General features: G+C 39.1%; 1 protein-coding gene across 1 annotated transcript in view; it reads left to right on the top strand.

The window, feature by feature from the left end:
- Positions 1–23,614, top strand: part of CD109 (CD109 molecule) — a 123,997-nt gene extending 100,383 nt beyond the window's left edge. Inside the window, exons 28-33 of the mRNA XM_026654616.2 lie at positions 2,785–2,940; positions 3,029–3,094; positions 8,898–9,040; positions 14,452–14,608; positions 15,029–15,131; positions 18,738–23,614. Of these exons, the coding sequence (XP_026510401.1) occupies positions 2,785–2,940; positions 3,029–3,094; positions 8,898–9,040; positions 14,452–14,608; positions 15,029–15,131; positions 18,738–18,943 (831 nt within the window). The 3' untranslated portion in view covers positions 18,944–23,614. The remainder of the gene's footprint in view (positions 1–2,784; positions 2,941–3,028; positions 3,095–8,897; positions 9,041–14,451; positions 14,609–15,028; positions 15,132–18,737) is intronic.
- The last annotated feature ends 1,331 nt before the right edge of the window (positions 23,615–24,945 follow it).

Below are 24,945 nucleotides of genomic sequence, written 5' to 3'. Positions count from 1 at the left end.
CTAACTTAAACTATCATAAACTACTTTCTAATTTGTATGTCTGCAATATATAAAGTATGATCAGAATGTTTTATTTTAAAACATTTTTAATTTGTGTGTGCGTGCACGTATGGACAATTATAAAGGAATAATGCTCAATTCAACCAAAGAATAATATATTTATAACATCCCTCATGGACAACATGCTACAGTTTGATATATGAATTGCTGAAATTCTGTTAATATTCTCTTCTACTATTTTCCCTAGCCATTTACTTACAAGTAACCTCAAATATTTCATATCCTTGTTGTTCAATCTGCATGGCATCACAATAACAGTTCATCCATGTTGACATGAGGGCTTGTTTGAGTAACAGTGTGTTTGCAGTTGCATTCAGGATGGAGTTTATGGGCTTGATCCTCTAGTCCTTAATACGATGTGCAGTTCCATTCACTTCAGTATGAGAGAGGTCTTGTAAGATCTGGCCTTCAATCCGTTTGGTTCCCAAACACCTGAAATTTGAGTAGAGTGGTGACAGTTATCCCATTTTTTGTTATTGATTGCTCTCCTACTATAAAGGGACCATCATCTTTAAGTATGAGAGACCAGACAGTGTTCTTGTAGGGTAAATCTTGGTCCTCTCCTGAGAAATGTCTGCCAGTTGCAACCTACCATTGATTTTCTCCTGTAGTCCATAATTTACATCTTCTCTACCATACCATTTCATCTAAGTCCTCAGGCTGGAATTCCAAGTGGTAGCGATTCAGTCCTCTGTGAACTTTGCCACTCAGTCTGAATTTTCCAGATTTTAAGGAATCAGTGAAGTAGATAATTTGAGAACATGGCCAGGAGCAAAAAAGACAGAGATTTCTGATGTTCCTGATTAACTAGTCAGCACGTACTATTATATTTATGACTGGCACAGTCAGAGTTGCATTGTTAATGAATGTTTGCTGTCATATTACAATTTTCCTATTACTAGAAGGTGACCTAAGATTGAATAATTAAAACCCCTGTGTGCCAAACCTGCAGAGCCCAGTGTTTCTATTACCAACAGCTAAGAATAAACAATAAATCAAATAACTGAATTATGAAAAGGTCAAAGAAATACAGCTCATCACCATATTTTTCAGAATATGCGTTATTAAAATTCTGATAATCATGACACAGTTATAATGAGAACAGGACATTACAGTTCATGAATTTGTTATTGTTGCAATAATTGTAAAGAGAATAGCAAATGCTTTAAACTTAATCCATTCTCTGACAATGTAAAGACTCAAATTAAGTCGTTGTCTTGTTCAGATCCCATACTAAACTCGAGGGCCAAATTTCGAAAAACTGCCTTTTAACTTAGGCGTGTACTTTTGCACACCCAGATATTTTGCACCTACAAAAGGAGAATTTGTGTGCCTGCAGAATGATGATATACAAACACATACTGTGTTTTGTGGGTTCAGATGATTGCACAAAATGTTGGGAGCAAAAGGTCGTAGAAGCTGGGTGTAGAAGCTGAGGGGAATTTTCTTTGAAAAGTTGGCTGTAAGACTGGGCAAAAATTATTTTTACATTTTCTGTTTTTTACATCTGCAGTGTCTCAGAGGTACAGCGTTTTTGTTCCTGTGATTGAGCCGCTGTGGAAAAGTGCTGTAGAATGTCTGATAGTTACAATTATTTCTGGTTAGGCCAGATTGTGGCTGGCTCATTTCCTCCTTAACTTGTCCTCCTACTGGCCAAGGCCTTTATAAACTTCACAGACCTTCATGGCATCTACAAATAAAAATCAAGCTGCAGTCCAGAGACAGTCCCAGAAGAAAGTTCCAAGAGTATCTGGGGCTGCATTTCCTTTACTATAACCCCCCTTGCTCTGATGGGAGTCAGGCCTTTTAGTAGAGCCGTGATGCCAGAGAACATGGCATGGGAGCACCAGGGACCCACAACCCAAGCAGAAATACAGGATCTCCCCATGGATGACCCTGGCTTTCTGCATATCTCAGGAGTCTGGCGTTGGGGGGAAATCCCAACCCCCATGACGAAATGATGTGGCAGTAACTGTGAGGTAATCCTCACAGGATTTTCCTCTTTCCTGGGTTTACTATGGGAGAGGTTGATCTGGCCCTGAGTAAGAACTTTAGGATGTGGCCCATTGTGACTATCACTAATATCTCATTTTATCTGTGGAGGAAGCAGTAGTAATATTCCAGCAGAAATGGTTGTCATTACCAAACTGTCAGCTAGATGGACAGTGCAGTCTGCACAGTAAGGGTCAGAAAGCCCCAATTATCTAAGGCTACATTTACACTACAGGGGGGAGTCGATTTAAGATACGCAAATTCAGCTACGTGAATAGCGTAGCTGAATTCGACGTATCACAGCCGACTTACCCCCTTGTGAGGACGGCGGCAAAATCGACTTCTGCGGCTTTTTGTCGGCGACGCTTACTACCACCTCCCCTGGTGGAGTCAGAGCGCCGATTCAGGGATCGATTGTCGCGTCCCGACGGGACGCGATAAATCGATCCCCGAGAGGTCGATTTCTACCCGCCGATTCAGGCGGGTAGTATAGACCAGACCTAAGACCTAGCCTACATACTGACTTACCTGAATTAGTTAGGAACTGGTTATTTTATTAAATTGATGCAACCCTTATGTATATACTCTTAAATCAGGTTAAGAGTGTCCATGCTAAGAGGTCGCATTAATTTAATGCAACTTTTGGGTATAGACAAAGTTTAACAGATACTGGCGCTCACCTAGTTTGCAGGCTTTTATATTTAATATAAAAGCATGTGTTTCTCTCAACAGGACACCATCGTGGCCCTGCAAGCCTTGAGTATATTTGCAGCTCTCATTACTTCCAGAAAAACAGGAATTGATCTAACAGTGACTGGACCTAGTCTGGAAACTCCAGTAACGTTTTCAGTTGATACTCAAAACCGTTTTCTTCTTCAGACCAAAGAGGTACTGTAGAAAATGAGGAAGAATTCTAATCAATCCTGTCACTTGAAGATATTTTAAATATGTTTAAATCACCATGTCATTCTTTCAGATTGCACCTATGCAACCGATGGCCGTTTCAGTTTCAGCAGAGGGTGTTGGGTTTGCCATCTTTCAGGTACGCAGGAAGATATTTTATACTTACTCTTTTTTTTAAGATCCCTTTTACAACGTGGTTTTTGAAGAAAGAATGTTAATAGGAAATTTCATAAAACTAGATAAATAGGAAGAATCTTGTATTTATATGACAAGAGACAAAGCAGGTGAAGTAATACTTGTCTCTCTCATCAACAGAAGTTGGTCCAATAAAATATATTACTTCACCCACCGTGTCTCTCTCATATCCTGGGACCAATATGACTGCACAAAACAACATTGCACACAACTTGTATTTATTTAGCACCTTAAATGAACTCCAAGGCACTCTACTAATTGCCAAAATGATGTGGGTCAAATTCTGTGCAGACTTTTCCCCTGCACAGTCACTGAAGCCAGTGTGATTGGATAGGTTGTAAATCAGTGCAGAACATGGGTACACTCTTAGTAATTTATAGATTACCTTTCCCACTTCTGAACTGTCACAGTTGTTTAAATACTGTACAGCAACACTTCACAACTGTTTAGGGCAGAAAGGGAAGAAGGCCAAGTTCTCTTTAGCAGGATTCAGCCATTTTGTGCTACTCTGACAACACAAAGAGGCTAGAATCTGCCTGCAATCTGCCAGTAGTGAATGCTTTGCACCAACCACCATACCCTAGTATAAGGGAAATATGTGGAAGGAGGAGGGAAGGAAAAGAAGTGAAAGAAGTGTAGCGGAACTTCACTTTGCCAAACCTCTGCTGGGATCCAGAGGACCTCATGGTATGAATTCAAGCAGCCCTAACTTAATTTTTGTCTTCTCTGTCTTAACCCAGGGTTGGCACCGATTGGTCCTCAGAGGGACCAGTAACTGGCTCCCTTATGCTTCTCAGTTTCCTAGCTAGCAGAGCTCAGCTGCCAAAGGGAATCTTGTTCATTATGTTCAATGAAATTTCAGAGGCAATTTATGTAGGGAAAAGTAGAAATATAGGAATTGCCATTCTGAATCAGGCCTCCCGTCCATCTAGTCCAGTATCCTATATGACAGTAGTTACTGCGAGATGCTTCAGAGGAAGGAGCAAGAAACCCTGTAGCAGACAGTATGGAAACTCTAGATTTTATCTAGCATGGGGATTAAGCCCATTGTTCTTTATTGAAAAATAGAGATCACTGTATATCTGGTAGCTATAGACTGTTTTACCACAATGCTTGAAAAGGCTCCCACCATTACTATGCCTACTCAGGGAAAATTGAGCTTAATCTATCCTGGCCATAAGTTTTAAGTCAGAAAAAATTCCAGTTCCAATTCCAGTTTCTTATAATCTGTTTGACCTTCTCGTCGATGTCCTGACACAGTTGGGAGACCAAGAAAGAGAACTGAGAGCTTGTTCTTTTAAAATGATAAATATTTGGATAAGTGACATTCACAAATAAATTTGCATGACTGGACATTATCAAATGAACAGCAGTTAAAGATATGTACGTTGTTCATTCAGCATCAAGCTGCAATGACTGCAGACTCATAAATCATCCATCTTTTTTATGCATTTACATAAATGCTAGTTGTGTTTACAACAAAGTTCCAATATGTTAGAGAATAATTTTAGATTCCACACAGTGGGCCAAGATGAGAATGAATATCTCAGTGGGGCAACATTTGCTCATCCATCATATCAAAAGGGCTGGGGGAGGAGAAGTTAGCAGAGATGGTTTCCAAAAGCAATGATATTACTTAACCTTCACCATTAATGAGAAATACTGTATAATGTACATTTTTAATAGACTACCACGATAACTAAGATTCAAAAACCAAACAGATGTACAAAGGTCTACACTACTAGATCCAGTTCATCTGCTTCATCTAAATCAGGGGTTCTCAACCTTTTTTTTCCTGAGGCCCCCCCAACATGATATAAAAACTCTACGGCCCACCTGTGCCACAACAACTGGTTTTCTGCATATAAAAGCCAGGGCCAGCATTAGGAGGTAGCAAGCAGTGCAATTGCCCGGGGCCCCAAGCCACAGGGCTCCCACAAAGCTAAGTTGCTCAGGTCCCTGGGCTTCAGCCCCATGCGGTGGGACTTCAGCTTTCTGCCCTGGGCCCCAGCGAGTCTAACTCTGGCCCTGCTTAGCAGACCCCCTGGAACCTGCTTGCAGCTCCCCAGGGGGCCCTGGACCCCTGGTTGAGAACCACTGATCTAAATCACCCTTCAGTTGTATTTCTTCTTGTAGCTTAGAGGCAGAGATGCCGCAATTTTAACCTTACCCTTTCTTCTTGCAGCTTGGCAGAGCAAAGACAAGGCATTGGAGTAAGGCATTTCATCCAATAAAACTATTCTTAGATGGGACCACCTCTTTCCTCCTGCTTCCCTTGGTGGGGTTGCTTTTCAGGAAGGAACTCTGATATTGTTCAAATCAGATTTCTCTTTTTCCCAGCTGCAAGCAGGATCTGGCTCTTGTCTGCTAAATCAGATAGCATATAACAGCATGATCGTATTTCTTCAGCTGGGTTCCACTGTCCTAGACCTTATCAGAGTGCAGTAGTCAGACACTCTATTCCGTGGATCTGACTTTACCTCCAGATGTAGCATGTCACACACTGATTCATTTAAATACCAGAAAGTACCATGCCAGCTCCTGTTGGGATCTCAAGGACTGACCATTATTGGAAGAGCCTTAGTTCTCCACAAGATAGATTCTTAGAAAAACCTGTGTAATTCTTGATGATTCTGCTAGTTAATTTGTAACCTTCTCTGACATTGGTCTCAGTGGCAGCTGCCTCTACTCCAAACCCTCTAGGTTGCCATGGAAATTGCAGAGGCCAACATTTTTCTTGTAGTCTCTTGGTTTTGCAGTTGATAAACTTGCACAGCAAGCTATTGTCCTGGCTTGGAGAGGAGCAGGATTAGTCCATCCCTACATTTTGAAAAGAAAGGTAGCTCTGGCCTGGTATGGGCAGACAGTGTGCGTGTCCTAAAGAAATTTATCTTTTCTCTCCTTAAGCCTTTTGGACAAAGGGCCAGATCCCCAGTTGATGTAAATCAGCCTATCTCCATTGAAACGGAGCCACGGCAATTTACACCAGTTGAGGATCTGTCTGGAGATGTGCATTTTCCCAACACGTTTTCACCAAGGATAATAAATAATTAAAAGAGAGAAAATGCTGCAAATACTTCCTCCAACAAATGCCCTCAGCCAAATACATGTTTGTTATGGTGATAGTTTAAGAATAAGAAAGGGAGAGGAAGTTGTCCTTGACTGTATGGAGACCTTCAAAATAACTCACATTTTTGGATGTGATACCATTGAAGTTATTTTCTTAAAGTTCTTTTGGATGCAAAATATTAAATTTCAGTTTCCTCTCCCTGCCCCTCTCTGGTATTCCCCTGTGTTACAAGAAGAGTGGACAAGTCTGCCTTTAACTGTTTCTCTGCTACTTAGTTAGGCTGCACCAAGGAAGGTGGCTTCAGTTAACCTTTTTATCTTAAGAACTGTTTCCATTCCTGTGTGAACCTCCCCTCACCCATGAGAAGGGAGGAAGGGAAAGTCAGACCTTAGCAGCAGTAACTCATTCCAGTAAAATGTTTGCTAATTGACCTGTTCAGTATGTTGCTTCAGATGTCCATGTGCTGGTAGTAAATTCTCATGCATTTGTTTTTCCTGGCGAAAGCTAAAACAACTTGTTCCTGTGATGACAAATTGCTGTGTGGGTTCCAGCTTCATTATACCAAACTTACAACATGTCTCCAATAAACTGACCACTCTATCCTCTGTGTTATTCCTGAACTTGTTCAGTTGCCTCGGGACACGTTATTGTTCAAGAGAAGTTTTCATTTCAGAGCCAGTGGTGTTTTGCCATCTTTGTGGTGTCTTTATTGAATCATCTCTATACTTGAGTGCTAAATTCAGAGGCGCCATACAGAGTGACAGGAGTAAATATCTGTAAGTTGGAGTACATGGTGTAACTTACACAAGAAGGGGTCAGAAGATAGAGCAGGAAAAGTAGCTCACAGAAAATTAAAGGGCCCTCTGCTTTTACTGATTTACTTGTACCACGCTTTGTGGTACCTTTGAATTTAGACTAATATCTTTTCTTTCATTGCCTGGCACCATGCTAACTGATTGTATGGCAATGGAGTACAATTTCCTACATCCTCTCCTATTGTACTGTTGTAGTGAGGTATATAGTGATGGTATATAGTGATGTATGGCAGTTTGTTCATCTTTTCAAATACAACTAACTCTCTGCTATTTTCATATAATGAGCAGAAAGTAAAGTTCTCTCTGCTGTTCCCAGAGATTTATCTAGAAGGCCAAGAAGACAGGGAGGGAGTATTGATTTGTATATGAAAACTATCTAAAAGCTGACTTTCCTTTTGTTGGGTATAATCTCAAGTCTGTCAAACCAATGTATATTAGCACTTAACAGTAAAAGTTTTCTCACCATCTTGTAGTTGTTTTTGTCATTCTAGGAATTTCAAAGTTGAGCTTTTCATTGTATCACGTGCTCTTCTCCTTGAGGTGCTGAATTATAAACTCTTCCTCTGGTCCCTTTCCAGATACCCAACCATGCTTGTGTACTGTGTTTTGGTGGGAAGATATTGCCATTATAATTCAATATCACATGGCAAGTTTCTCAGTCTTAACTCTCAGCAACTTCTAAATGCTTTGTATCTGGCATGTTTGGTCCTCTACGCCACACCAGCCACTTCCCTTCCATGGTGAATGTTCTCTAATGACTGGCACAAGAAAGTGCTCATGGTCGTTTAATCCTGACCTCAGCATCTTTGGTTTGGCTGTTCACATTTATACTTTCCTAAAATGTTGTGATAATCAGATCATCACCTAATTAGTCAGACCTTCCTGAAGAAATTCTTGTTCTACAACCCTTCTCCAGCTGTTTAAAGCTGCTGATGCACATCTCCTACACTAAATAAATCAGGAATCCTCTGCAGGGGTGTCTAGTGTATTGGCTTGTTTTATATGTATACCACTGTCCTCTGCTAGACACACTGTCACATTTCCTTGTGTAGCTCACCTGGCAGAGGCCTGCATTTGTTGAACAGGCAGGTGAAAGCTCAGTTACTGATATTTCTGATTTGTGCTTAGCTGATGACTGTCATGGTGTCTTTTTGTTAATGAATTAGCTGATGTGATAAATTGGTCCTTATTAAGATTTAAATAAATATATCTCTCTATTGTACTGAGCTTAGAGTAAAATGCTAACCATAATCTATTTTGAATGTAGAATTGCTATAATAAATCACACCTCACACACAGGATCAAGGTAAATTCCGTAAATAAAACTATTTTGTGAGTAAAAATTCCTATTTGCTCTCCTTCCATATTCTTAGGTACATGAATGTTTTTCCTTTCTAACTCTGTTAATGTCATTGTCCAGAGTTTTCTTTCATTGCATTTCAGAATTGACAGGAACTATCTGCAGCAGTGCACATTATCAAACGGTGGAAGCTAGTTAGAAAATTCCCACGTTTCACAGAACTCACACATTTTCCTCAGTCAGGCTCTGCTAAGGTTTTGGTGGATGGCACTGTATCATAAGACATTCAGAGTGTTGCACTTGTAGTTTTCTGACACTTCCTGTATTCCTTTGAATATCACATACTGATCTGTCAACAAAAAGTATTCAGTGACTACTGATGGCTGACATTGGACCACAAACAGAGAATTTTGAGAATCCAGATTTTAGACAATAGCTACACTTAATATGATCTGTTCTCTGGAGTTCTACCTTTATAGACTTTGAGATCAAGCCAACTGTCTTATTGAACTCATTTTTGCTGTACAGACGTCATCTATGTTTTGTATTTGTACTCCCATAGCTCAACATTATTTACAACGTGAAACATTCAGTCACTGGTAGAAGGCGCAGATCTATCCAAAGTCAAGAAGCTTTTGACTTAAATGTTGTCGTAAAGGATGACAAAAATGACATAAACCATTTTACCGTAAATGTATGTACAAGGTAAGTAACTCATTTGGTGCTTCTGCTGCTTCTCTTGATCTGTACAGTATTGATACTATTTAAGAGGTGTGAAGTGTGTATTTTTTAATGCCTGTGATTTAGATGTATATCTACTACAGAACAAATGAATGACTTCATAGAAGGGACCAATTATTAAATTCGGAAGCAAATATTTAAACCACCAAAGAGAGAGAGCTTATTAGCTCTGAACAGATTATTAATTGACATAATTATAAAAAGCAAAGCTGCCATTTGTCATCTAATTTTTTTCTAAGTATGAGGGTTTCATAAAGCTTAGAGATATATGGAAGTGTTTATATGCACAATAATATCATTTGAAGTTTCAAAGGTTTCTGGTTATCTGTGCTGCTCAGAAATAGAAGATCTGCAGGTTTTATCACCAAGGAATTTGTGAATAAGTAGAGCTGGTGCAGAACATTTTTGACAGAATGAAATTTTGTCACAATATGCTGTTTTGTTGAAACTGAAACATTTTGTGGAGATTGGTTTTAAGAAAAACTTTGTTAGGTGAGGGGAGAACAAGGCTGTCATATTCTGTAGCCTGGTATGTCTGAGACCCAAGTTCAAGTCCCTGCTCTGCCTGATTCAGAGTGATCTGCAATGAAAAACTCTCTGCTCTGAGTCAGACAGAGCAAGAACGTAAACCCAGGTCTCCCACATCACAGGCCAGTGCCCTAACTACCAGGCTGTAGAGCATGACTGACACACACAGAGCCCCTTCCCATTTTGAAAAGTGCTCGGTTTCAGTGTGAAAATGGACATTGTTCTTGCAAAAACAATCAAAAGGTTTTGTTTTCATTCCAATATGGAACAAAGTGTACCAGCTGTAACAGTATTTTTTGTGATGTGAATACATGTCCACTAGAAGTGGACCGAGATCACCAAACTCAGTTCCTATAGGCCACCTAATAGCCATCGGATATTATTAGCTTTTATATTTGGGTTAGCAGTGAACAGGTGACATAGAACCTCCATATCTCATTAGTTACCTCTGAGCCATCCAATCAGACAACAGAATTGTGTTCTTAATTCCTTTGCTGGCTTTCTTTGTTACTTGGCATGACATTGAATATATATATTAAAGGGAAGCATTTAAGAAAACATCTTTCTGTAGCAGTTTTCTCATTAGACACATCCTATTGTGGTTAAAGAGCACTGGATACTTCACAGAAAACCCTGAAGGACATTGTGCTTGTATATTATATATTTACATTTTTCCCTTCTTTCTGTGCTTTACTACCAAGGACACTGGGAGAAAAACAGTCTTTAAGAGCTTATCTGTTCCTGTTGAATATTTCCTCCCTCGAAATCGGAGCTCCCTTCTTGTGACATTATAATCATTTCCATGCAAACATGACCTTTGCAAACCATCACATTGTTCACGCTGCTTATTTTTTATACCCCTTCTCTCTCCACTCTTTGTATGTTATTTATTTAAACTGTAAACTCTTCAGGGCAATGTCTGTGTGTCACTCTGTTTGTACAGTGCCTAGCACAATGGGGCTCTGATCACAGTTGGAACTTCTTGCTTCACCATAATACAAATAATAATATGTGTGTGTGTGTATATATATATATATATATATATATATATATATAGCCAGATGTGAGGTCAGTGCATAGACAATTGACTTCATTGGGTAATAACCAACAGGAGCGTATAAAATCTTGACAACAAAAGTCCTGATTACATGTATATGTCTCTGGTAATAACCCCAGTGATATAGGTGGAGGTCAGGGACACTGCTGCAGCGTATAAGCTGAGCTGTCTGTAAACAGGATGTTTTTCAAAGTTTTCTGTTAAATGAACTCCAGCACAAATTGTAGACACTTCAGCGACAAATTTTGTGCTAAGTTACACCACTGGCTTGAGGGTAATCTTATCTGGATGTCCCCATTTTCTTTCCCTGGCTGACATATCTGATTCAGAGCTTTTGGCCAATGATACAGCCTGGAGGGACCCCATCTCTCCCCTCTTCTGGGATGCTGAGAAGCACTGCCACTTTTGACATCTTTCTCTGTGCAGCCACTTCAGAATGGCACATGGTCATTCAGGACCAAGCTCCATCAGTCTGGAGCCTAAGGTGGTACACATGAGTCCTGATGGCTCTGTGCCAATGCATTGTGGGCAGGATTTGACCCTTAGAGTAACGGAACTGTGCCTGGATCTGATAATCAGACTGTTTTTCTCTGATTAATGGGACACGTTCATGCCATGCGTAGTGAATGCCTAAATAATTTTACTGTTAGTCATTTTGGAATCCATATAACATGATGTGATTTTCCAATTCAGCATAATCTAGAAATCATAGCAAGATGGAGGTTGTTAGTTCAGGAGAATTCCTAAACTGTGGACTGGTTTGAATAGTTACCGATATGCATCTTTGGCCAATGGCTGCAGACATCTCAAAGTTTTTTCCAATACCAACCAGCAGAAATTCTGCCTTGCTTCAACCAGCTCTTGAGCTGACCTTGGCCAAAAGCACTAGGTTAACAGAATAACATGTGTCATCTGCATGTGTCATCTGCATGCTGCATAACATCTGCATAACATGTGTCCACCATGTGTCATCTGCATGCTGTTGACCTTTGCGCCTGTGATGTCGAACAAAATCTCCTAGTGGAAACTGTGCCAGACTGACAATATCCTGCAACCTCCTGGACGAACCTTACAGAATTAAGATAAACTTTATTGAATTAAGTTAAACCTTATTGAATTAGCTTCAAAAATTTTGGGGCCTATTGTACTCAAAATGCTACTGTGTCTGTTATTGTGGCACTGTATGTAACTCCTCAAGTTGGAGAGAGATGCTAAGGTAATTCTTTCAGTTATCAGACTCTTTGAAGCCACCTTCTGGAGAGGTGCCCGTATATTAGTTCAAACTAGATCCCCCAGGGATCAAGAGACAAAGAAAGGATTTTTGGATAAATAGCCTGTTCTACACAGGCTCATTGCCTCCTTCCTGATCCAGCAAACGGACAGGACCCGTGGTCCACAGAGTGCCCCAATCCTTAGGGAACGGTTGGAAGGACTGGGCCCACTGAGGCCCCATAAGACTGGATGCTTGTTATGAGCTGAAGCTGAGATGAACTGGTAACTACAAGGAAACCCTGCGGGTGGGGTGTTGAAAGACTGCTCCTGCCAGAGCCCATGTTAGTGCTGGGGTGATCTCTGGTAAACTTTATTAGCATGCGTGTAGATTCTTTCATTGTAATATGTTTTCTCTGTAGTCCTTCTACCTTAAGAACAAAATAGGCTTGCATAGAAAAAGCTGTGTGGTAAATATAACTATGGGCAGTCCCACTGTTAACCATCCCTGAATAGACAGCAAGCAGGCCTGCTTGGACAGCCTGCCTCTGCTGGGAGTAACACAGTGATGGAAGGGAACTGTTCAGCCTGGCGATCTCCAGGTCTGAAAGGAAAGAGAACTGTGTCTCCACCCAAGAGGGGTGACGGAAGCCTGAGATTGGTTGCCCTTGTTGGACCATACAAGGGGAATACAGGTGCAGCTTCCCTGAACTCTGACAGCGGCATGATGGATTTTTGGTTAGAAAACCTGCAAGATTGGTAGAGGAGCATGTGTTGTTGTTTCTAATTCTGGATGGCCTTGCCTCTGCATGCAGTGGGATTTCTGCGGTCTCTAAGGAATAGGAAGGCATGCTCCATTAGCTCTATTCATTCTGCCCTCTGTGCTTACTGGCTACATATACTTGATGTCTGTGCTCATTTGCTGCCCTGTGCTGCATGGTGCAGAGGGAAGCAACAGCTCCTAGACTGCTGGAGGAATGATCTCATAACCCAAAGTTCCAGCTCAGAGTCTCCTTAACTCAATTAAGAGACAAGTTTTTCTTCTCACTTCTTTCCTTCTATCACTAGCCATTTTCTTAGCTGTGTATATGTGTGTGTGTGTGTGTGTGTGTGTGTGTGTTTTTTAAGGGCCCATGTTGCAGAGGAGACAAAAGCTGGGACTATCCCCTGCCTCTTTCTGTTTTTTTGGAGGAAGGCACATGTGTAATTGTTAGGGGGTAGATCTGACTCACTTTTTTGGGCTAGTACCAGGTTGGTTGGGTTACCCATTGTTATTTTAGTGGTACCCAGGCTAGTTAGATGGCTTGGATGTTTCTATATCCTCTCAGCTGTAATTATAAACACAGACCTAATTACATCCAGTTCCAATTCAGTTATTTGTTTTCAATAGCAGCTACTTTGGCACAGTGCCTCATCCAACATATGGTTTCATTTGTTTCTAATCTCATGAGCCAACCGAAGTCAGCAGTGGTGCTGTATTTCTTTCAAAGTCATATCTGTGTTCAATCAGCCATGCTGTCAGGCTTAATAGCATTGCTTTGAAAAGCAAGTCTTCCCCTTTTTTAAACCATCCAAATCTACAAAAAATAGTTTTATTCAATTACTTTCAACTACTGTCAGGCATTCAGATTAGAGACACGTTCCATCCCCGATAACAATGGTGGTTTAGCCTCAGTGCCAAGGAAACAGCCTGTGCCACCTACTTTATTTAAAGAAGCCATCTTGGCTGGGCATAGAAGTGTTACATGCAGAAGATAAAGCCATACAAATATTTTGATAGTTCCATTGTGGACCATGGTATGTTAGAGTCCTGCTATAGAGAAAAGCTTTCACATCTAGCATGTGATTCTCAAACTGGCAGAAGATGCTATAATAAGCAATATTGGGGGGAAAATGGAAAAATTCAACTTGCTAAACTTTCCCTTTCCAAAACCAGATGGATAATATGGAATGAACATTTTAAAATTGTATTGGAGGTTGGAGAGGTAATCAAGTGATTCCATTAAGTGAATTATGGACCCTTATTGGAGAAATAAGGAGCATATTCAATAGATTCTTCAATCTATAAATTTACACAAAAATACCAGAAAATGGTAGCACTAAGTGATATAATTTTAGAATCCCAGCAATGTACATTCTGTTTTTTCATGCAGGCCCCCTTTAAAATTTGCACATAATTATATTACTACGCTGCATTTTTGGGACCCATGTCTACCCTTACTGCAGCCAATGACAAAACTCACTTTGGCTTCAGTGGGATCAGAATTAGGCTCCTGCATATTGCAAATAACTGCAATACTTTTCTTTGTTCAGAGGTAAATCTACTCCTTGGCCATGAGGTTGCTAGGGGGAATTGAGATATAAATGTTTGTCTAAGTCGTTAATTTTCAGAGTATGTTAAATGATTCACTTAAAACCTTAGAAATTCAACATCTGTTCTCAAATATATCTTCTTTCCCTCATTTCCCAGATACTATACTTTCTATATTATAATGTGGAATGTAAATAGCAGAGTATTTTATTTCAATGTTAGAATATTTGATTTCTATTAGAAGTTTTCCTGTCTCCATTTTTTTAAAAGGTATTTGGGGTCCGGTGCATCTTCCAAGAGTGGTATGGCCCTCATGGAGGTTGACTTACTTAGTGGCTTCTCTGTATCACCAGATTTCATTTCATTAGATGATCCAGTTAAGAAGGTGGAAAAGGACAATGGGAAAGTCAACTTATACTTAGACTCTGTAAGTTTGAAAAAAACAAGAAAATACATTTGTAATGGCAGGTGCTAAACTCAACTCACCTGTTATTTGATTTAAATTCAGAAGGACACCTTTATAAAAACCATAATTACATCTTTTGGGGAATCAGTAAGGCTAAACCATTACTCACAATACTGTTGTCAACAGGATGCATGTGTCGGTAAAGACTACTTAGATCAGTATGGGTTTGCTGGATTGAGCCTTAGTAAATTGTTTGCTTACTTAAATGGTCTGTGATTTGGCTAAATTTCCACTAAAGAGATCAGTTTAATGACCTAAATTCAGACTCTGGTCTTTAGAGGTGAGTTTTTAGAACATTACCCAACCATCTAGTCCCCATCCCTCCCCTCACAACACCCTATCTAGAATTCTCTGAATGTTTTTTTGTTTGTATTTTTCTAGCTAAATGAAACACAGGTTTGTGTGGATATTCCTGCTGTGAGAGACTTCAAAGTAGCAAATACTCAAAGCGCCTCTGTGACTATAGTGGATTACTATGAACCCAGTAAGTGTCAGTCATTCTTGATAGATCACTGTGATTCACAAGCTAAAATATGCAATTATTGTATTCATGAAAGCAGAGAAGATGTGAAGATCAAGAAAAAGCCACTTGATACTTTATAAATGCCATAGGTTACTGTCCAGTAACCTGCAAATATGTCAAGAGTTATAATGAATTACTGTTATCTCTTTTAGTCTTAATGGAGCAGTTCTCAGCTGGTATAGATCAGCATAACTCTATTGAAGCCAATTTATACCAGCTGAAAATCTGGCCTAGTGTGTTTCCAAAACTACCAAAATGAAGTATGAACTCTGGTGTGGTTCAGTTACCAAGTTAATGATTGTCTTTCAGGTGGCCCTTCCATCTGTTTCTTATTTAAAGTCAGAGTTCCTTAGAGGAGAGAGTGCCAGTATTTTGATTTCAATAGTTATGTAAAAGAGATGTACATGCAGAAATATTTCCCGGGTTCTGTTTTAGGTGTGGCATGTGTTTTGAAGAAATTCAGCAATGTATGAAACTCTTGGGTAAAGTTGGAGGCAGTGGGGAATCATTGGGGGGGGGAGGGGGGGAAAGGGGAGGAAGAGGTTAAGATAGGCCAGAGAAAATGGCAGAGGGCTGGGTCCTCCTATTACAAACTGATCTAAACTTTAATAAAGATTTGGGTTTGTTTTGAGGAATGGGTGAAAGGGTTGTGCCAATTATTGTATCCAGTTTTTATTGTCCATCCCTTAGTAGACACAGAGGAAATCCAAATACTCCATGGCACAGCAATGCATAAATAAATCGTAGACTTATAGAAATGTAGGGCTGAAAGAGAACTCAACAGGACGTCAAGGCTACTTGCCCACCGATGCTGGGGAAGGATTAAGTATGTCTAGACCATCCCTGACAGGTGTTTGTCTAACCAGTAACAGTGATTCCAAAACCTCTCTAGGTAACCTGTTCCAGTGCTTAACTATCCTTACAGTTAGAATGTTTTCCCTAATAGCTAACCTAAATCTCCCTTGCTGCAAACTAAGCTGATAACTTCTTGTTCTACGCTTAGTGAACATGGAGAGCAATTGATCACCATTCTCTTTATAACAACCTTCTACATATTTGAATACTGTTATGTCCATCTCAGCTTTCTCTTCCATAGACTAAACATGCCCAATTCTTTCAACCTTTCCTCACAGGTCAGATTTTCTAAAACTTTTTTTTGTTGCTCTCCTCTGGACTCTCTCCAATTTGTTCATATCTTTCTTAAGGTGTGGGGCCCCAAGCTGGACACAGTATTCCAGCTGAGGACTCACCAGTGCTCAGTGGAACAATTACCTTCTGTGTCTTACAGATGCCACTCTTGTTAATATGTCCCAGAATAACATTAGCCTTTTTTTGCCACACCATCACACGGTTGACACATATTCAATTTGCGATACACTATCACCTCTCTATCCTTTTCAGCAGTATTGCTGCCTAGCCAGTTATTCCTCATTTTATATTTGTGCATTTGATTTTCCTTCCTAAGTGCACCGCTTTGCACTTGTATTTACTGATTTCAGACCAATTCTGCAATTTATGAAGATCATTTTGAATCCCAATCCTGTCCTCTAACATGCTTGCAACCCCTCCCATGTTGGTGTCATCTGCAAATTTCATAAGCATACTCTCCATTCTGTCCTCCAGGTTGTTAATGGAAATATTGCAGACCAGAGCCCTGTGGGACCCCACTTGATATGACTTCCCAGTTTGACAGCATAGCACTGATAATTGCTCTTTGAGTATGGTCTTTCAGCCAGCTGTGTGCCCACTTTATACTGATTTCATCTACACCATATTTTCCTAGGTTACTTATATGAATGTCATGTGGGACTATGTCAAAAACCTTGCCAAAACCCAAATGTATCATGTCTACTGCTGCCCTCCTATGCGGTAACCCTGTCAAAGAAGGAAATTAGGTTGGTTTGCCATGATTTGTTCTTGACAAATCCACGTTGGCTATCACTTCGCTTATTATCCTCTAGGTTTGAACACACTGATTGTTTAACAAGGCATCACTTAGAGGCGTAAAAAGTGAAGGTGTAATGTACAATTACATCTTGTGCTGTTGTATAAAAACTACAATATAAACCACAAATACTCTATAGTTTTAACCCTAAATAAAGAAAAAGATTGCTTCACATATTATTTTACAAGCAGGCCATTTTGAGTGCTATGTAGGATAGCCAATATAAATTAGTGAAGCAGCAATTTTGCCAATGCATGTGATTACAATTAAAGTAATATTGTCCATGATGTTCATTAATCAAGTATCATAGGCAGTACAATGGCCTCTGTGCCCAGACTCTGGCAAGGGGTTTTGTGAATCTTTCCCCCTGCTGTGTTAATAATCAGTGTTCCATCCAATATGACATATGCCAAGTGCTTTAGTGCATTAAGTGCTCTGGAATTTTCTGTCATCACCCACAGTTGCTGAGAGAAAAAAGTTGGATGTGCATGTTGGTTGTAAGGGTGTGAGCAGAACCTTGTCTAATCTGATTAAGTGTCTCTATGCCAGGGCTCTGATTAGGAGTTTGGAGAGCTCTTATCTCCTGGCTGTGTCAAGCAGTGTTTTATCTACAGCTGGCCATGAAACTACATTTCCTTTCTGCAAAAATTTTTTTGAGGCTTTGGAAAAATTTCCATCCTGAATCAGGATGAAAAGACAAAACCTTGACATTTTTTGCAGACCTGAAATCCTGCAGCATTTCATTTCAGAATTACTGAAATGGTTCCACAGCAGGTACGGTTTGCTGTCTCCAAAACAAAATGTGCACCTTGGGCTCCCCGGGAGCCTGTGAGACCTGGCTCTGGTGGGCTGCAAAGGAGCCTGGGAACCCTGGTTCCCAAGCTCCCCATCACATGGGTTGTAGCCTGGCAGCCCAGCAGGAGAGCTGCCAAGGAGCCAGAGCGTTTGGGAGCTGGGGTCCCGGGGCTTCCAGGCTCCTGCTTGTGAGCTCAGTGGCTTGCTAGGTGGGTTGCCTAGGAATCAACACGTTCTGGCAGAATGTTTCGATGTTGACAAATTGGCATTTTCCAATGGAAAAAATATTCATTCAGAAGATTTCCAATCAACCGTAGTTTTCTCTGTGACTGTGGATACCTGAACATGTGCAATTCAAACTAAACCTTTTTGTAAGTGTTCGTGCAAGTACGTTGCAAAACCTTCAGGGATGTCAGAAAGTGAACATAAAAAGGGGCAAAGATTCATATCTAATTTTTGCAGTATTTGCCCCAGTCTGATTTGTGTTTGGTTGTATCCTTTCAAAAATACTTTCCCCATGAAGTTAAATAATCTTTTTGCTATTATTGTTTGTAGCTTCAATATACAGCTGTAAGTTATTATTTTTTTCTGAAGCATTGGCCAACTGCTGGTGATGGATTTGAATTAAAAGCATTGTTTTCCTCTTGCATTCTAGATTCCACTAGAAGTCATAGCATTTCAGTGGCTTGGTTCATCCCAAGTATTTATTTTAATAAACATGAATAAAATATCTCAAACGGCTGTGAAAATGCAGACTAAATATTTGTTTGTTTGACAATGATTTCTATTAAGATCAGAAGCTGATGCTTACTAACCTCTTTGGACAGGGAGAAGAGCAGTGAGAAGCTACAATTCAGAAGTGATGCAAGGCTTGACATCTTGCGTCTTCTGTGAAAATGACTGCAGTCTTTGCAAAAGAGATACAGACTCCAATGATGGCTCTCCGGGATTGCACCAGCACTTTTCAGCGATTTCCCTGTTCTGCTTCTTGTTTGTAATCCAGGCAGGCTTGCTGCAGAGTTGGATGGTGTAAGAAGACACGTTTATGTAGCACTTCTGAGATTTCCATAAATCACCCAAAGAAAGTTTTATATTAATAAGGGCTGAAACATCACCCAGAGATATCAGAGACTAGCCTCCCATTGTGTTCAGTAGAAGCAGGATTGGGCCTATAGGCTAAATCGCTGGGTCAGAAAAATTTTGTGTGTTTCTACTGGACAAATTTAACAACTTCTTAAATGCTTTTTTCATGCTATAGTTACTTACTTTTTCTAAAGAAATACAGAATTAGATTAAGTGAGAAAACAATTAAGGCTAACTTTCTATTTTCCAAAGGTTCTTTTTCTCCTTTCAGCATTATTTTTGTTTTGCTTACAGTTTATGGACGGGTGTTAAAAATTAAGGAATAATGTTAGTTTATGGAATTATTCTGAAAAATTATCTACCCTTTGATTTGACTTTCAGTAAGCATAACTGTGGGTTTGTGTCAGTACCCTGCTCAGTTCTGCTCTGCATACCTAAGGCTACTTAACATTAATACTGAACTCCATTGTATACGTTCATGATTGGACAACAGGAAAAGTAAATGGAGCTATCTTCAAAGCAGTTATGGGAGCCAGGAAGTGATGCATTCACAAGTGGATGATAATAAAAAAAAAATCATATCTTTTTATCATTACAAAGAAGTGAGCTTTTGCCAGTTTGTAAGTTACATATTTTTTATAAATAAGCTGTTCAAAGGTTTCAGAAATTTTTAATACTCTTTACATTGAAAGATGGCTTTGATTCTTACAGTGAAATTTGGCAAGCAGGGTCTCTATTCCTGGGACTTTATTTCTGAATATCCTAAAAAAAAATAATAATAATAAACACAACTTCCCTCCTCATAGTGAATGATCTAGCCATTGAACTCTGGGAAATGGCAAAGAAATGTGATTAATACACAGGTACCGACTGGCAAATCTGTGGCTAGCAGCAGGAGTCCAGGATCAAAGTTGGCTTGACCCAGTTCTGGTGTCCTTGAGCCTTGTAGAAAAGCCACTCTGGAGGACCTCTGTTACAGGAAGCATTGGTGGACTGAACAGGGGTGCTAGCGGCTGTGTTCCTTATGATAACGATACAGGCGTCCTTAGCCAGCAGCAGCTATGCAAAGAAACACCCGCTGCTGCACAGTTTTAGGATCTGATCCTGAAAACCACAATTCCGATTACTGATTGCAGGAAGGGCTTGTAGGAATAGATTAAGTGGAGTGAATGTGTCTGTGTATGCTTATCTTTAAGCATATAAACCCATGCTTCAGTGCTTTACTAGATTGGGACTCCAGGGAGGGAGGGTAAGAGCTCCTTATTCCAGATTATGGACCTGCATTTAGGCCTAAACCTGCACTCCATACTCAGGTAGAATCCAGTGTGTAGTCTTTGAAAGTTCTGCCAGAGTTGGAGGATAGGATCGGGAGCTGTTTCTGCTTTTGCAATGACCGTGAGCACCTGTTTGTTGGATAGTTATGCTCCCATCCCATTCTTACCAAAATTGCCCATAGTATTTAATTTGACTGTGTTTTTTTAAAGCAACCAAAATAACAGTTACTGTAAATACAGAGCAACTGTAGTTGTGACAGAAACAGAGACAAGACAAAATTTTAAAGTTTAAAAAAATACACTCTTGTGTATTAAGTCTCTCTGTGTGTAATTAATTAACAGAGTCATTCTGACTTTCTTGAGTATTGTTTTCATCCAGCTTTGCTATTGCTTAAAAATTTATATTTTTGTAATATTTTTTAAAGAAAAGGGATTAGTTCAGAGCCACATTGTGTAGAGTGATATAAGGACTTTCTGCACAGGGTATTGCCTGCTGAGAGTTTCTTTCTTTTCTTTTTTTAAAATCAAAATGTAGCTTAGGTATATTCAAAAATTGCCTAAAGCGTGTGTATGTGTATATCTATCTATCTATATAGAGAGTTAACTTTTTAAATATTTTTCATAAATGTCGGGTCTCATTTTGGGTCTGATCCCATGCCCATTGTAGTCAGTGCCTTCCCATTGATTTTGATATGTGTTGTATCCGGCTCACTGAGTAGTTGAATAGCATTTTACTCAGAGCTGGATTGTGTCTCACTTGTCTCTTACCCATTGAAATCAATGAGGCTCCTTCTGAGTACAATACCATGCTCCTGGATAAAGGTCTGGAATCTGCCCCTCTGTGAGTAGTTCCATTGTTTTAGTGGGGCCCAAAATTAATAGGAAACCAAGACCCCAGTATAAATATTCTTCCTCCTCCTATGCTTACCAACTCCAGTTTATCAGTCAGCTCTTTGGTCCCATGTATAGAGCACGGGCAGTCACAGATAGTGTATGCTGTGGAAGTTATTTTTTCACTTTGTATCAGAAGATACTGACTCGGTGAACTTTGAGAACACTTCTTCTTTCACCTCTGGTTCTGGTGGGCAGCCATCAGGACTGTTGATATATCACATTCCTCAGATTTATTCTAAATTTCCAGAACACAGAGGCTACTTTTGGCTTGTACTGTACATAAAGCTATCAAGAGGGAAATTGATATGTGGTTAGTATTATAAGAAAGAAGCTTGTTTTCCAGTGGCAATGTACTGGAGATGAACTACTACTTTCATCCATACAATCTCACTGTATGCAATGTAGCTGCATGGTGATAGCTGAGGGAAGATTTTGGACCTATATGTTCAAAATTCTGTATGTATCTAATATAGAAGGCTTGTATGTGTTGGATTATATCATTGTAGGTCAACTGGGCAATGTTTGCCCTTAGCTGTGAGTACGTCATAATGACTATACATGGACTGTGGAGTTTGCCCACAGAGGCAGTTCAGCTACTGCCAGGGTTCCCAGCCAGGTCCCCCCTGCTACTACAGGGACTACAGTTTGTCAGACTCTGCCGTATAAACATCTGTGATACACCTTAGAGAGAGATCTGTCTGAAAGGTACAATTTTGAAAAACGCCTAATTACTACTGACTTCCAATGGGACTTGCTCCTAAGTGACTTATGAAAATGGAGCTTATGCTCCTCAGTCATTTTTAGACACTTCAAAATTCTACTCCTGGAGCATGTTCCAAAACCCATTGACTTGAATGGATTTAAACAGGTCCAAGGACTCTGTAGTTGTATACGGTGTAACTACAATACTGTGTAGGAAGAATAGTCTGTTAAGAATTTGTAATATATTAATAGGTTTAATTTGCAGAATTCATAAAATGAGAGCTAAGTTTGAAAAGGGTTGACTGTATGAAAGACTAAAATCACTAAGGTCATTGATGGCTACTTTGCTCCCTTTTCTATCTCAAACTCTGAGGAGAGAGGTCAAGTTCACCCTTATCATATTGTGTTCAATTTGGCCATCATAATAGTTTATCCTTTTCTAATGTGGACTTTACATTTTCTATAGATACCTTCTCCCTTTATACAGGACACTGTTTATGTTTTTCTTCTGCCTGTTTTGGAACATGGTAGAAGAATATTATTAACTACAGCGTTATGGAAAAGTGCTATACAATTTAAAAGAAAACAATGACCTTCGTATAATAATTTGAAGCTATGGAATTTAATAGAGAATTATATCCTATTAAAGAATTTATATAGGATGGTCCAAAAACATATGGCAAGGATTTTACTTGCTAGTCAATTTAATTCTGTAGACTTATAATTTCTATAGAAGCCTATTGTTTTAATCCATATTAAATTACATAGCACTTATCCATAGCCCTGATTTCAAGGTTTTCAAGGACGATATATCCCCAGTAATTTATGGATGAGAATACAACAGCAGTTATTGTCTACTTGATCCATTCTCTTGTTAGTTCCCCCCTGGGTAAAAAAGCTATTAGGCTCCATATGTTTGATTTCAACAGTATTTCTTAGAGCAAGTTTATTCTGATTTTGTATGCCATTTTGCAACATCATTGCACTAATATTTTATGCAGTGAAGTCTGATAGCTTTAGTGTATCTGACCATTCCAAATATCTTATTCTTTCTTGCTGTCGCTATTTGATTTCTGATGTGTAAAGTGTTAATTTTTAACTGTATTGTAGAGTACTATATATGTATAACCAGAGATGCTGAATGAAGAATTCTCTTTAGTTTTACATAATGCATTTGTTTTTGTATTTCTTAGTACTTTCACAAAATCTTAATTAACAATGCTCAGATCTCATGTCAGGCATTTTTTTATGGATCAATTTTTATTGTGGTTTTTAATATTTTAGGTGAGTTTGATGCTAATGTAAATAAGGAATTATAAAAGCACTGGCTAAAGAGCAGGATAGTGTAGGCAGATGTAATATACTTTTCTTCACAGCTTTGCTACTGCACATCAGTCCTGGTCTATTGCATCTCTACTGATTTAGGTATTGAGGCCATAGCCAATTGTTCCAGAATTCTTGTTACTTTGAGATATGGGAAGAATCTGCTTTGATCTAGACTGAGGTCATGTGCATATTTTCACTTCTAATTAAATCACAGATTTCTAAAAAAATCTTTGCTTTTTTTAACTATTGTGCAAAGACTGCGGCCAATTGGTTTTTGAAATGTATAAATTCTTTATGGTGAATGTTATGGGATTAAATATAGACTAGTCTACTTAAGAATTTTAGAGATTAAAATTGCTTTATTTTTATTCAGATACAAATTGTGATGCCTATTGGAAATTCTATTAAAGATTACATTAATTTTTGACAAGTTGTTTGCCTAGTTATTCTAACCAAAGAAATTCTGCTAGGGTGACATCATTCAACAAGGATGTGATCATGCTCACACTGAAATTAGTGGGAGTGTTGCCATTGTCTTCAATAGAAACAGACCCACATGCAGTGAACTCCATATGGATCTAAGTGCTAATAATGAGCCCCATGAATGACACTGTTTCTTTGAGTAGGTGCAGGGATCTTCCCATGCAGAGTTTATTGCAAACTGGGGCTTAATCTGGCAGCAAGGGAACACAATTCAATCCTTACACTGTACTACAATGTTTTATGAAATAATAATTGAATAAATTCAGCTGATTTTTCAGATTTCCCATGCTTTAGAAAACCTTTTTTCCATGGGGAATTACAACCGGTTTGAAAGCAATCCTTAGTTTTGAAAGTAGTTAAAACTTCAGGTTGTTGAAGTTGAAATGTCCTGAAGGTAAAAATCAATGAATCCACCAGATCAGTTCAAAGCTTTCAAAAATACAGTGCTGGTTTTAAAACAATATATTACTTGGAGTATTAACTGGGATAATAAACAACTGTCTGAAAACATAATTACCACCAGATGGCAGTAGATGATTAGAGAAACTCAGAATATGTCAAAATTATTTCTTGCATTTTCATTCCATGTGTATAAATGTTGCAGGGCTGAAGATATTTTCATCCAGTATGAGAAGATTAATAAAGTAATTAAAATATTGTGCTTAATCCTTTCCCCATATGTTTTTAGTTGTGTTCTTATCCTTAACACATAACTTATGCTTACAAATTTGTTTCTTATAACAGAGAGAAACATCCCCAGAGTGGGAGATGGTTTCATAGTTTTCTGTTTCCTAAAAATATTTTTTTCTCAAACCCAAGAGAACCATTGTCTTTACAGTATTTTTCTATCTTTCTAATGCCAAATGTCTGCCTTTTGAGTTCATCCCCCATCCCCGCCTAAATGTTCCTCATTACTAGTACTTTGGGAAGTAAACAGTGGTAATTTTTAAGGTCAATGAGAACTTTAGCAGACAGTGATCTAAGAATTTGTGGAATGTTTATTTTCTAATAATAAAAACAGTGGATACCATATTTATGCATTAAAGTGCATGTTCTGCAAATCATCTTTTTCCTGTTTTAGTTTGTTACCAGTAATTTTGATTTTGTTCTCTGTCTGTGTTGTACTGCTTTGATCCTAACATGAACAGAATAGTCTAATGACTACTGCAACATGTAGGACAAAGGCCTAACTGATCAACTACAGTTTATGGGCAATGGGAGACGAGCACATATAATTAAAGGCAATTGCTAATCCTATGCCATCATCACACCA

This window comes from Terrapene carolina, unplaced genomic scaffold, assembly GCF_002925995.2.
Source record: "Terrapene carolina triunguis isolate 2854851 unplaced genomic scaffold, T_m_triunguis-2.0 Scaffold42, whole genome shotgun sequence".
Taxonomy (NCBI): Eukaryota; Metazoa; Chordata; order Testudines; family Emydidae; genus Terrapene; species Terrapene triunguis.
Note: the sequence above shows the minus strand (reverse complement) of the source record. Positions and strands in the feature narration are given on the sequence as shown.